This window comes from Stenella coeruleoalba, assembly GCF_951394435.1.
Source record: "Stenella coeruleoalba genome assembly, chromosome: 8".
Lineage (NCBI taxonomy): Eukaryota > Metazoa > Chordata > Mammalia > Artiodactyla > Delphinidae > Stenella > Stenella coeruleoalba.
The window spans coordinates 43,462,802-43,474,619 of NC_137154.1; the positions used below are offsets into that span (position 1 = coordinate 43,462,802).

General features: G+C 52.5%; 1 protein-coding gene across 1 annotated transcript in view; it reads left to right on the forward strand.

Moving 5' to 3' along the window:
* The window catches only part of DKK3 (dickkopf WNT signaling pathway inhibitor 3), a 46,955-nt gene extending 37,445 nt beyond the window's left edge, over nucleotides 1-9,510 (forward strand). Inside the window, exons 5-8 of the mRNA XM_079930704.1 lie at nucleotides 5,757-5,849; nucleotides 6,981-7,125; nucleotides 8,283-8,439; nucleotides 9,265-9,510. Of these exons, the coding sequence (XP_079786830.1) occupies nucleotides 5,757-5,849; nucleotides 6,981-7,125; nucleotides 8,283-8,439; nucleotides 9,265-9,484 (615 nt within the window). The 3' untranslated portion in view covers nucleotides 9,485-9,510. The remainder of the gene's footprint in view (nucleotides 1-5,756; nucleotides 5,850-6,980; nucleotides 7,126-8,282; nucleotides 8,440-9,264) is intronic.
* The last annotated feature ends 2,308 nt before the right edge of the window (nucleotides 9,511-11,818 follow it).

An 11,818-nucleotide genomic window follows, 5' to 3' on the forward strand; every position in this document is an offset into this window, starting at 1 on the left:
ACTGGTTGGCGCTGAAGGGAGAGAGGTGATCCTCCCAGGAGGGGAGATGGAAGGATCCTGTCCTTAGGGTCAGACCCACTGGCTTGGACTCGCAACGCCACGTCTGGGCTGGGTGACTCTGGACAGATCCTTCACCTTAAATCTCAGTTTCCACATCTGGGAAGTGTGGGTACTAAGGCCCGCGTTGGGGGGAGTCAGGAGAACTGGTGCTGAGTGGCGGCAGCAGTGACCCGGCCGTGCCTGGGCCTGGTGCCAGAACACCGTGGGCAGCTGGTGTAGGCTCAGCTTGTCATCTCACCCCAGCACCTCATCCCACCTGCTCCGTGGTGCTCACATGAGCCCTTCATTTTTTTCTTTTCTTTCTTTTTTAAAAATTTTTTGGCATTCTCACAGCCCGGTGAGATAGGTCACAGCTGTGAAGTGGCAAAACCAGAATTCAGTTTCTGCTCTTTTGGCCTCTAGGGGTTCTTTACACTTTGAAGTTCCAAGGTTTCCAGTATGATCACAATTCTCAAAGAGCATCTCCAGCATTTCTAGCTGCTGGGAATGCACATCCACAGTAAGCGAGCTGGCAGACCGTTAACAAAGAAGCACCGAGCTTTCCTGGGGGTCAGTCATGCTGAACTAACCTGCCAGAGCCCCTGGCAGGTAGCAGAAACATGTCTGCAAAGGAAACCATTGCTTTAGTGTATCTGAATTTTTCAAAAGTGTTTGGCAAGGTTCCATGCCAAAAATTTTTCCATACCTAGAAAAAAATGAATTGCTTCATTGTGACTCTGTAGGGAATGCTTTGTTCTGCGTAGGAGTCAGTTTAGGGAAAGGAAGATATTCCTGAGGATGAAGCTGTTCTTTGCTTGATGGAGAATTGTGAACAGCAGGGGCTCTTAGCTCATATCTTTTTTTTTTAAATTTAATTTAATTTGGCTGCCCCAGGTCTTAGTTGCGGCATGTGGGATTTTCATTGTGGGATCTTTAGTTGCAGCATGTGGGATCTTTAGTTGCGGCATGTGAACTCTTAGCTGCAGCGTGTGGGATCTAGTTCCCTGACCAGGGATCGAACCCGGGCCCCCTGCACTGGGAACGTGGGCTCTTAGCCCCTGGACCACCAGGGAAGTCTGCCCCTGCCCCCACAGCTCATATCTTTTAAATTAAAGATCTGGAAAGGGAAATATGTAGTAAAAATTCCAAGTCTACAGGATTCTTGGGGAATGAGAAGCCAAGTTAATGGAATGTGCATATTTTCTTGCTTTGGTTCCCAGATCAATGCTAACGGTCAGCATTTTGTTAGCCTGTTTGCTCCAGTAATATACAAGTGGTTTCATCCACTAAGCGGTATCCATCAGGTGCCCCCACATGCCAGGCGCTGTGCGGGGTCCAGGCGCGTGTCACACGTATTGTTATTCTGCTCTACAGGAGTGAGATTACATGCTTCTTTCACTTGCTTGTTTTACTTACTGATGGATTGTAAACATCACAGTGCAAAGAACTACCTCATTCTTTTTAATGTCTGCCTGGTGCCATTTTCCCACGAAATGATTGTACAATAATTTAATCAGTCCCCTCTTATTGGGCATTTCCATTATTTCTGGATTACAAATATGATACTGACGTATAGCCTTAAACATCCCTGTACTTGGGTGTCTGCACCTCTGGATGAGTGTTTCTGAGGATAGCCACCTGGAAGGGGAGTTACTGGGTCAAAGGGTCTATGCATTTACATTTTTGATAGATGCTGATGAGTTGCCTGCAAAGAACATCTACTTCAACTTTAATTACCCCCTAACTGCCATCTGGCAATGCTCAGTTTCTCAAATCCCTACCAACTTGGGATATTATGCAATGTATTAGTTTCCTATTGCTGCTGTAACAGCTTACCATATATTTAGTGGTTTAAAAACAGGAATTTATTATCGTACATTTCCATAAATCAGAAGTCCAACAGGAGTCTCATTGGACTGAAATCAAAGTATTGGCTCCTTCTGGAAGGTCTAGGAGAAATACTGATCCTTGGCCCATGGCCCTTCCATAGTCAAAACCAGTTAGGTCTGGATAACTGGGGATGAGGGTCTTTGCATGTGGCATTGCCATGACACTGACCCTGCTGCTCCTTGGCACGTGCAAAGCCCCTTACCATTACACTGGGTGCACCTGGAAAATCCAGGCTTCTTTCCTTATGTCAGGTCAGCTGATTAACACCCTTAATTCCACCTGTGACTTTGTCCCCTTGCCATGTAACATGACATGTCCATAGCTTCCAGGGATGAGGGTGTGGACATTGGGGTAGGGGGGGAGTATTCTGCCTACTGCAGATAGTATCAAACTTCTTGTTTCTGTTCTAAGTGAAAACGTGGTATCCAGCTCTGTTAAGTTGCATTTTCTTGATTATTGGTGAAATCGAACATCTTTATTTATTTATTTATTTATGGCTGTGTTGGGTCTTCGTTTCTGTGCGAGGGCTTTCTCTAGTTGCGGTGAGCGGGGGCCTCTCACCGTCGCGGCCTCTCTTGTTGCGGAGCACAAGCTCCAGACGCGCAGGCTCAGTAGTTGTTGCTTACGGGCCCAGTTGCTTTGCGGCCTGTGGGATCCTCCCAGACCAGGGCTCAAACCCGTGTCCCATGCATTGGCAGGCAGACTCTCAACCACTGCGCCACCAGGGAAGCCCCTCGAATATCTTTTCTGCGTGAAGAGACAAAGCAGTTTCACTGGCTGTATGTTGTCTGTTCATACCCTTCTCTCTTTTCTGCTGGGTTGCATTTTTTTTTTTTAATTGAATGATAAATTCTTTGAGGGCAAAGGCCTTCTCCTATTCACGTTTGCATCCCAATGCTTCAAAATGTGGCCGGGTTCAGAGAAGGGCCTTGATACCTGTGGGCCCTCTACTCCCTCCCTCCTGCCCCCACCACCCCATGCTCTTGCTATTCTGTTTTGGAAGAAATGTCAGGACGCTTCTGGCTTAACTGGCTGAGTTGAGTCTGTGTCGAGGAAGGCGTGGTGGCTGAGTGCTTTACTTAAAAACCTGTCGGCTTCTGAGGCTATTATGGACTCTGGGGTCACACAGACTGAGTGCCCTGCCCCCAGCTCAGCCCCTGATTTGGGCGGCCCTTCCGCCCCTCTGAGACTCAGTTTTCTCACCAGTAAAAACAGCCGACCTTTTAGGGTTGCTGGGTTGGGAACAGGGACAAGATCGATTCCTTTTGCGGGGGCAGACCCTACTTGCTGAGCTGCTGCACTGCTGTGGTGATGGAAACTTCGGCCAGAGCCATGGGAGGGGGCTCGTGGGCCGAGATGCGTGGGACGCTGGGGAGACACAGAGAAGAGCAATTTTAGGTCATCTTGCAGGGTGGTGGGCAGTGTGCTCTCCTTTTGTTACTGAATCAAACTTGGGTCCACTTGCCTGCACATAGTAAAGCCGATCTTCTGATGCTGGGTTGTGGTGAGGAAAGTGCAGCGTTTGTTGCAAGGCCAAGCAAGGAGTAAAGCTCAGAAGATCCCAACTCCCCGATGGCTTTCAGGGAAGGGTTTTTAAAGACAGGTTGAGGGAGAGAGTTGCACATGTGCGTGATGAGCTTGCGGACATTCTTCTGATGGGTGGGAAGGTAACTGGGAGTCAACATCATCAGTCTTCTGGTTCCAATTGCCTGGGGTCCGTGGGCTTGTGATCAGCATCTAGTTAACTTCTTCCACCTGCTGGGGGTTTCAGTAACTGCAAAACGGCTCAAGGACATATTTAATGGCTAAACTATCACTGTTTTGTCTTGCTTGACTGTTTTCCTTTGGTTCTGCATTTTCTCACTTCTCTGATTAAATTTTTTCTTCAGAACTCAGGGAAGGCCTAGGAGGTTAAAGTTTTTCTACAAACAAGAGGCAGGTGGAGGACATGGGGTGGGGGTGAGGGTCTGTCCCAGGAAGGCCCCATTGGGTCCTGCTTGGTTACCCTTGGACACTTTTTGAGAGGTTACAGTAGAGATTTAAATTACTTTTCACTTGTTCTGGGTGTCAGCCCTGGTCCCTTCTGGAGCCCCTGGTGAGCACAGAGCCTGGCACATGGGGGTGACTGGTACCACGTCTCCAGGTTGGCCTCTTCCCCGTCATCGCTCAAAGGGGCTGTTGGAAGATGGTGTCCAGTGGGACTGATGGTCTTCCTGGCTGGGTGAGCTTTGCTTGGTGAACAGAGCATGACCGCATGCTCTGAGGTATGCCAGGCTGGGGGTCAGTGCCGGGCGGGAGTTGCAACAGTCCTATGCAGAGGCCAAGCCTGCAGCTGCCCTGAACCAAATACCCATCTTCTTAGGCCTGCAGTGTTGGCCTGGGGACACCTGTCACTTCCCAGGGACAAAGCTTCATTCCCTAGGCTACCTGGCCAGAGCCTCCCTGCTGACCCCCAGGCCTACACACATGCTCTGGCCCTGGGGGTCCCTAGAAGACCCCGTTCACAGTCTCCTGTCCATACCCATTAGCACTGGTGCCTCAGCTCACAGAGCAGAGGGAGGGACCAGCCCAGGCCACTTAGGCCAGGGCTTGCGCATCCAGGCCTTTCTGGGTCCGGCTCCACACCTGCTTTCAGCATGGAGCATGCCCAGGTCAGAGCGGGGAGGCAGGTCCCTCCCTCCCCCAGACCCTCCCATAAGGTTTGCTGGGGCCCCAGAACACCTGCCTCAGGAGAGTTTCTCATCCGTGGGTCCCTGACGGCCACATCTGGAGCCCTAGGCCCCCTCAGCCAAGGGCTGGTGGTGGAGAGGGTCCCCCTACCCTGAATAGCTGTTCTATCTTGGGGGGCCCCCTTGGCCTCTCTGAGCCTCAGTTTCCAGGTTGATAGCATGGGGAAAGTAATCCCTCCCTGCTGCTTGCTGGGGAAGCCACGAGGTAGACCGGGGACGTTGAGCCCGCCGGGGCTGGCACCATGACGGGTTGTCAGTGGTGGATCTTATGCCTCTCGCCTCTGCTGCCCTCCTCTCCCTCTGAAGCTGCCAATTCCCAGGCCGGAGCCTGACAGCAGGCCCGGAGCTAAAGCAGCCCTGCTCTTGCCAGTGACGGGTGACCGTGGCCGGGCTGCAGTGGCCTCCCTTTTCTGGGCCTTGGGGTGGACAGATCCCTTCTCTCCCTTTCTCCTCCATTTGTCCGGCCAAGCAGGGCTGGCAGCCATGAGAAGGCACCTGGGCTGGAGGGCTGAGTGCCAGCTGCACCCTCCTCGGGTTTCAAAGCTGGCAGCTGCCTTTGCCAGGCAGCCCTGGACCCCAGACCAGGACCCCCAGGAGGCCCCCCGACAGCCCCCCAGCTGCACAGCCTCTGCAGCACTTTTCCTTCACTGTCAGCAGGGCCCTACTGGGCCTGGACCCCAGCCCTTCCTGTGCAGCCACCTGGGCCTGGAACTCATTAGCTCTTCTTATTAAATCCATCTGCTCCTCCTTGAAGAATGGCTGAGTCTCTGTGCTCCCATCCCGGGTGTGTGAGGGGGAGGGCTGCACGCAGACTCGATTGTGTGCACTGGGTGTGGCATCCTGCAGGGCAGAAGCCCGGGCGTGCGGGGTGGGTGAGGGCCCCCGCCAGCCTGGAGGGAGTGGATGCTGAAGTGAGAGAGCCCGGCGGGCCGCCTGGGTGTAAGAGGAGTCTGGAGGCCATTCCTGTGGGCTAAGACTTCGGGATAAAGTGGGGCTTGGCCCTTCCAGGGCACCGCGGGTCAGCTGATCTGCCTTTCACTGATGAAGCTGCTCCCTCTTCCCCTCCCCTCTCCTCTCCTCCCCTCCCCTCCCTCCCAGGAGTGCATCATTGATGAGGACTGTGGGCCTGGCAGGTACTGCCAATTTTCCAGCTTCGAGTACTCCTGCCAGCCGTGCCGGGACCAGCAGACAGTGAGTGTGCCCAGAGGCCCCCAGAGCTGCAGCGCCAGGGCCATGGGGGCCCAGAAAAGGGGACCTGGGGGAGAAGGCCAGTGGCCCCCAGTTCTCAGCTGGGCTTCCTGGAAGCCTCCTATGGGGCCCCACCGTGTCCACGCTTGGAACAGCCAGTCCATGGTGCCCAGTGGGGCTGACTCCTGGGGTGACCAGAAGCCATCTGCAGACCTGCTGTCACCCTACCCGCCCAGTGGCTTCTGGCCCCAGTGCCTGCCTCATAGATACGAGAGATGCAGAGGGAGGACAGAGGAGGCCCTACCCTGCCCCTTCCCTGGGGAAAACCATCCCAGTAGATGCAGCCGGCAACACCATGGCAGCCCTTGGGCAGGGAAGGGGCAACCCACGCCCCAGATCTTTCTCCCAGTCTGCTCAGAGAGGGCAGAAGGAGGCCCAGGAAGAAGCCAGAGCATGTTCCAGATGGAGGTTCCACAGAGAAGCGGGAAGCCGGGGAAGAGCGACACTCCCTCTGCCCAACAGATGTTTTAGCCAAAGCCATATATGGGCTTTTCTGGTCCTTTTCATTATTAAGGCAATAACACAGCACGATAACAAGTTTGGAAAATAGAGGGCTTCTTGCCGCCCTGCCTGGCCCCACCTGTGGTTAGGCAGCTCCTGGCCTGCTCGGTGCCACCACTCCACACGTGCGACCCCAGGTCCAAGGCACCCAGTGCCCTCCTGTCCCTGTGGCTGTCCAGGCTTGGGCCTTAATTTAATCAGCTGATCAGATTCACGCCGCTGCCTGCGTCTGTGGGCCATAAGCCATCTTCCTTCCTGACCGTTAATAAGGGACCTAATGAAAAGGAGGCAAAGCCAAGTCCGGGGGGGAACCGAAAAGATGCAACCATCCTTTATAAAATCTCAAGCTGTGTAGGACTCCCCCAGGTGTCATGTTTCCTGCCCAGCTCCCATCTCCACCCCCTTGACTTCCCTAAGACACCCCCAGACCAAGGAGCTTGGTTTCCTCCTGTCTATAGTAGGAGGATGTGGGGTAGCCGACCTGCACTGTCTCCAGGCTTCTGGATTGGGGGCAGGGACAGGCTGGGCTCCCTCAGGTCCGTGAGCCACCTGTGTTTTCCCTCCCTGCTGCAGCTCTGCACCCGGGACAGCGAGTGTTGTGGAGACCAGCTGTGCGTCTGGGGTCACTGCACCAGAACGGCCACCAAAGGCGGCAACGGGACCATCTGTGACAACCAGAGGGACTGCCAGCCGGGGCTGTGCTGTGCCTTCCAGAGAGGTGGGTGGGCTCCCCTCTGGGGGCAGGACAAGCCCTGTCCCAAGCTCTAGCACACTGGGCCTCCTGGGGCCCCGTCCATGCCAACCACACCTTTTCAGGGACCTCCTCCTAGGCAGGGTCCCCGATGCTCATTGGTATGTGTCCCAGCACCGCAACTTCTTCCCGGGGCTGAAGACCAGCTCTCTGTCTCACTCTTTTTCTTTTCCTCCTGTGATGCCTGGAAATTAAATTCCTTCAGGATGCATGAGCCCAAGGAGGGAGGAATACCCCCAGATGCGTGGGATGAGGGCACCCCCTCCCCATCACACTCCACCCATTCCCCAGGTCTCAGGGTAGCACCTGGCCCTGGTCCGCTTTCCTGAGAGTGGCCCCCTTCTACTCCCATCTCTCATTCTCACTGCCCTTCCCAGGTGAGGTCTGCTCAGGTGCTCTCCCTATCCACGGGTGTTTCTGAAACCATCCCTTAACCCCTCCCTCAAGCCCTAGTCCACCTGGTACCTGCTGCCCCAGCAATTTTCCTCAAGGACATGGCTCCCTGGGTATCATTCCTCTGGGAGCTGCGGATGCTCCTGTCCTGTCACTTCAATTCCACTCCTCAGTTGGCCTTCCAAGACCTCGGCCGGGTCCAGCTTACCTGTCCTCCTTTTCTCTCTACTCCTGGGCCCATCTGGGAATCTTGCTGTCCCAACCTTTCTCACCAGCCCATATATATATAAACATAGTTACTTTCATTTTTTAATTATACAAATAATACATTTTCAGTGTAGGAAAACTGGAAGATACAGATAAGCAAAGGTCTTATCTATATCCTTCCAGATTTTTTCTCTTTGAAAACATATTTTGTAATAATAATTCCTGCCCCTCCAAAAAAAACTTCAGTGCCTTTTTCTACTCTTAATTTCTCCATACCTCTGGCCTCAAAACCCAGCACAAGACCACCTCTTCCAGGCAGTCCTCCCTAACTGCTCCAGCCCTCCCGGCTTGTTCCCTCCTGAGCCCATGCCATCATTCTGGTTTCCTACCATTCCACCTCTTCAATCCCAACCTCCACTTTGGGGTTCAGGGTGGAAGCTGGGGGGCTGCACCCCATTTCTCTGCTCCTTCCTTTGGTGCCTGCCTGCCTGCCTGGTACAGGGGTAACCCTCAACTGGTTCCAGGTCTGTTGTTTCCTGTGTGCACACCCCTGCCCATGGAGGGTGAGCTCTGCCACGACCCTGCCAGCCGGCTTTTGGATCTCATCACCTGGGAGCTGGAGCCTGATGGAGCTTTGGACCGATGCCCGTGTGCCAGTGGCCTCCTCTGCCAGCCTCATAGGTGAGGTCTCACTTGCCCTTTCTGTCGGGGGCTGAGAGCAAATGAGGTGCCACCCAGTGGGGACCCAGGAGCAGGAGCAGGGTGGGGGGAAGATGTGGATTTAATTTAAGGTAGGTTTAGTTGGAGGTGTCCTTGGGTCTTCCAGATGGAGGGTCCAATAGCGGATCTATAGGACTAGGGCTCAGGAGGTGTGGCCAGGGGTACAGATTTGGGTTCATCTGTGTGAGGGTTGAAGCCTCCTCAGTAGATGACGTTAAAAAAGACTGGGTGTGGAGGGAGCCCAGGCGCATCACAATGAAAGAGCAGAGGAGACTGAGAAGGTGCAGTCAGAGAGGTAGGAGGGCAGCCGGGAGAGTGGCCAGCAGAGTAGAGGCCGTGGAGAGACGTGAAGCACCAGGCCTGCTCAGAGGCTAAGTTCTCCGTGCGCATCTCACTCAGCAGCCGCTGCTCTGCCTTCTCTCCCAGCAGGATCCAGGGTGGCTGGGGAAACAGACAGAACCCTGGCCCTGGCCCACAAGGCCCAGGGCTCCCCATAGGTGCAGCAGGGGCTGCTGCTGCCTGGGGGCCCAGGTGGGCAGGGGGCTGTAAACTCTCAGACCGCCAAGTCCTCAGGGCTGCCAGAGAGGGTCCGTGACAGGAGGACAGACCTGTGGCTCGACGTGGGGGAGCTCACCTTGGAGCACATTCTCCAAAGGTGACCCTCCCTCAGCATCTGCTTTAAGGCAGGATGTTAGAAGGAGGTGCCGTGAAGGTGAGCTGGGCTTGTGCAGAGAGCAGGGCCTCAGTTTGGGGGCCTGGGCCTCGCCCCCGTCCCTCCCTCCACAGCCACAGCCTGGTGTATGTGTGCAAGCCCACCTTCGTCGGGGGCCGCGATGAGGACGGAGCAAACCTGGTGCCCAGAGACGCCCCTGATGAGTATGAAGACGGCGGCTTCATCGAGGAGGTGCGCCGGGAGCTGGAGAACCTGGAGAGGAGCCTGTCAGTGGAAATGGCTCTCAGGGAGCTCGGGGCCGCTTCGGAGCTGCTGGAGGGAGAGGAGATTTAGACCCAGGCCTGTTCTGTGGGTAGACATGCAACAGAAGTAGTTAATTTATTTCCCCAGCTGTGTCCCTAGGTGTGAGCTCACCAGGCTTTTATTCCGTGGCCTCTTCCCAGTACATTTTCCCCTCTGGCTTAAAACAACATGAGGGGCTGCACCCTTGCCCAGCACCCACCCCCTCCCCCATGCACCACAATTCTGGTGTCGGGGAAGACCAGGGTGTGGGAGGCTGAAGGTAGAATAGGGCTGCTAAACTGGTCCAAGTATTGGCTGCTTCGCCTCTGCTGGTTGGCAGACGGCACGTTTCGTTTTGTGTGACATTGCCTCGAGAATAGTTGGAGGGGAGGGGATGGAAAAGAATGCAGAATTTCCCCACGATGGGTTTTGGGGTAATGTTGACTCTCAAACATGTGGAGAAGAATGCCCTGCTTTGCAAACGTAAACCTGCGAAAATGCAACAAGTGAATCTTTCATGCCATTCTCCCCATGGGCACAGGCAAGCGCTGCCCTCAGCTGCTGCAGGTGAAACGTTCTCACTCCACGTTACCTGCATTCATCCTCTCAGCAGGGTTACTCAGCTCCTACCTCTGTGCCAGGGCAGCAGTGTCATGTCCTCTCACCACAGCCTGGTGAAGGGGGCATTGGTCTCCCCGTCTGCCAGGATCTCGGAGGCTCAGAGATGTCAAGTGGCTTTGCCAAGTCACACAGCTAGTGAAGACCAGAGCAGGATGTCACCCAGGTGTGATTCCAAGCCCAGTGCTCTCCCCACCAGCCTCAGTGCCACCTAAAGTACCCGCTACGAGGATGAAGAATGAGATTTTTTTTTGAGGCACACCTGGAACTAAGGTCAAACTAGTTCACACATCCCTGTAAGATTAAAGTTCTGCTGTTTGTTAGAAAAACAGCGTTCTCCCCAGTGTGGGTGGCCATCACTCCAGTGGAGACAGAGGTATTGACACTATCCCCTGTGGCAGTCAGTTATATCAGTAACTTTGAAGGTACACATGACCGGAGCATAATATGTAAGTTAATGTGCCAGAAACAGTACTTAGGTAATCTTAGGGCCAGGATTATAAATGAAATTTGCAAAATCACTTACCAGCAACTGAAGACCATATTGACTGCATGGAGAAAATCGAGCCAAGCAAGACTTTGTGAAATATGGTTGTAATATCCAAGCTAAGAGCACTGAATTGTATGCTGTTCCATAAATGATATTTTCAAGTGTCATGGACTGTTTCTATCACGTATTCAGAGTTATTAAATGTTAAAGTCACACACAATTGTATAAGCATGCTTTCTTTAAGTTTTAAATTATGTATAAACACATGTTGCATTTAGAAATCAAGCATAAATCACTTAAACTACTCTTTTGTAGCTCTTGGACTTCTTTTTCCTTTTGACTTTGAAAACATTCCTTTCAGCCAGAAAACATAAAATAGAAATGACCTGCATTGTCCAAAAAGAAAATAAAAAGTTCTTCCATAAAGCAAATTTTCCAGACAATGGAAGCACACCTCTTTTAGCATCAAAATATTTTAGAAATGTTAACCATTTTGGGATGGGAATTAGTCCTTAAGAGTGTCAGTGCTTCATTGTCTCTGAAAGAGTAAATGGAATGTGTATGCCTCTTTTCTGGGGAGGCTTCTTTAATCAAATGCAGTTCTGGGCCAAACACAGTAAGATCTTCAGTGACCATAATAATCCATAATAATAAACTACTATATATGAAGGTCAGCTGGGTGACTGATAGACACCAGATTAGACAGTCTACCCATATGAATTCAATCTTCATTGAACCCATGAATATTTTCTTCATTTAACAGATGAAGAAATGGATACAAAAAGATTAAGTGATAGAGCTAGAAGTCAAAACAATATCTAATACAGTATGCTCAGGATATACTGATGTTTATCTCTTAAAATTAGCTGTTTTCAATGTCCAGAATCATCAGGACCACTCTACATCTTTATTACTCAACAGATATTTACTCAGAACCAGGTGCTGTGATATGCACTAGGGGTACCAAGTTGATCCAGATAGGGTCCTACCCTGAAAGCATCACAGCCTAATGAGGGAGATACACTAAACACAGCACTGGCAAAATGAAAGCAGTCAACCCGATATCTGAACAGAGCGTTACAGGATCCTCGAAGGAGCACGTGGCTTGGGAGAGCTGGCATGGGAACTGGCTTTCCAAGATGATAGTATATCAGGAGGACAGAAGGAATAGGAAAGGGCATTCTGGGCTACAGGCAGAGGGAGGGAGGCAAGGAGGAGGGATGGTATATAGGGGGAACTGCAAGTAATTCATAGTGGCTGGAAGGCAAGGTAAATTT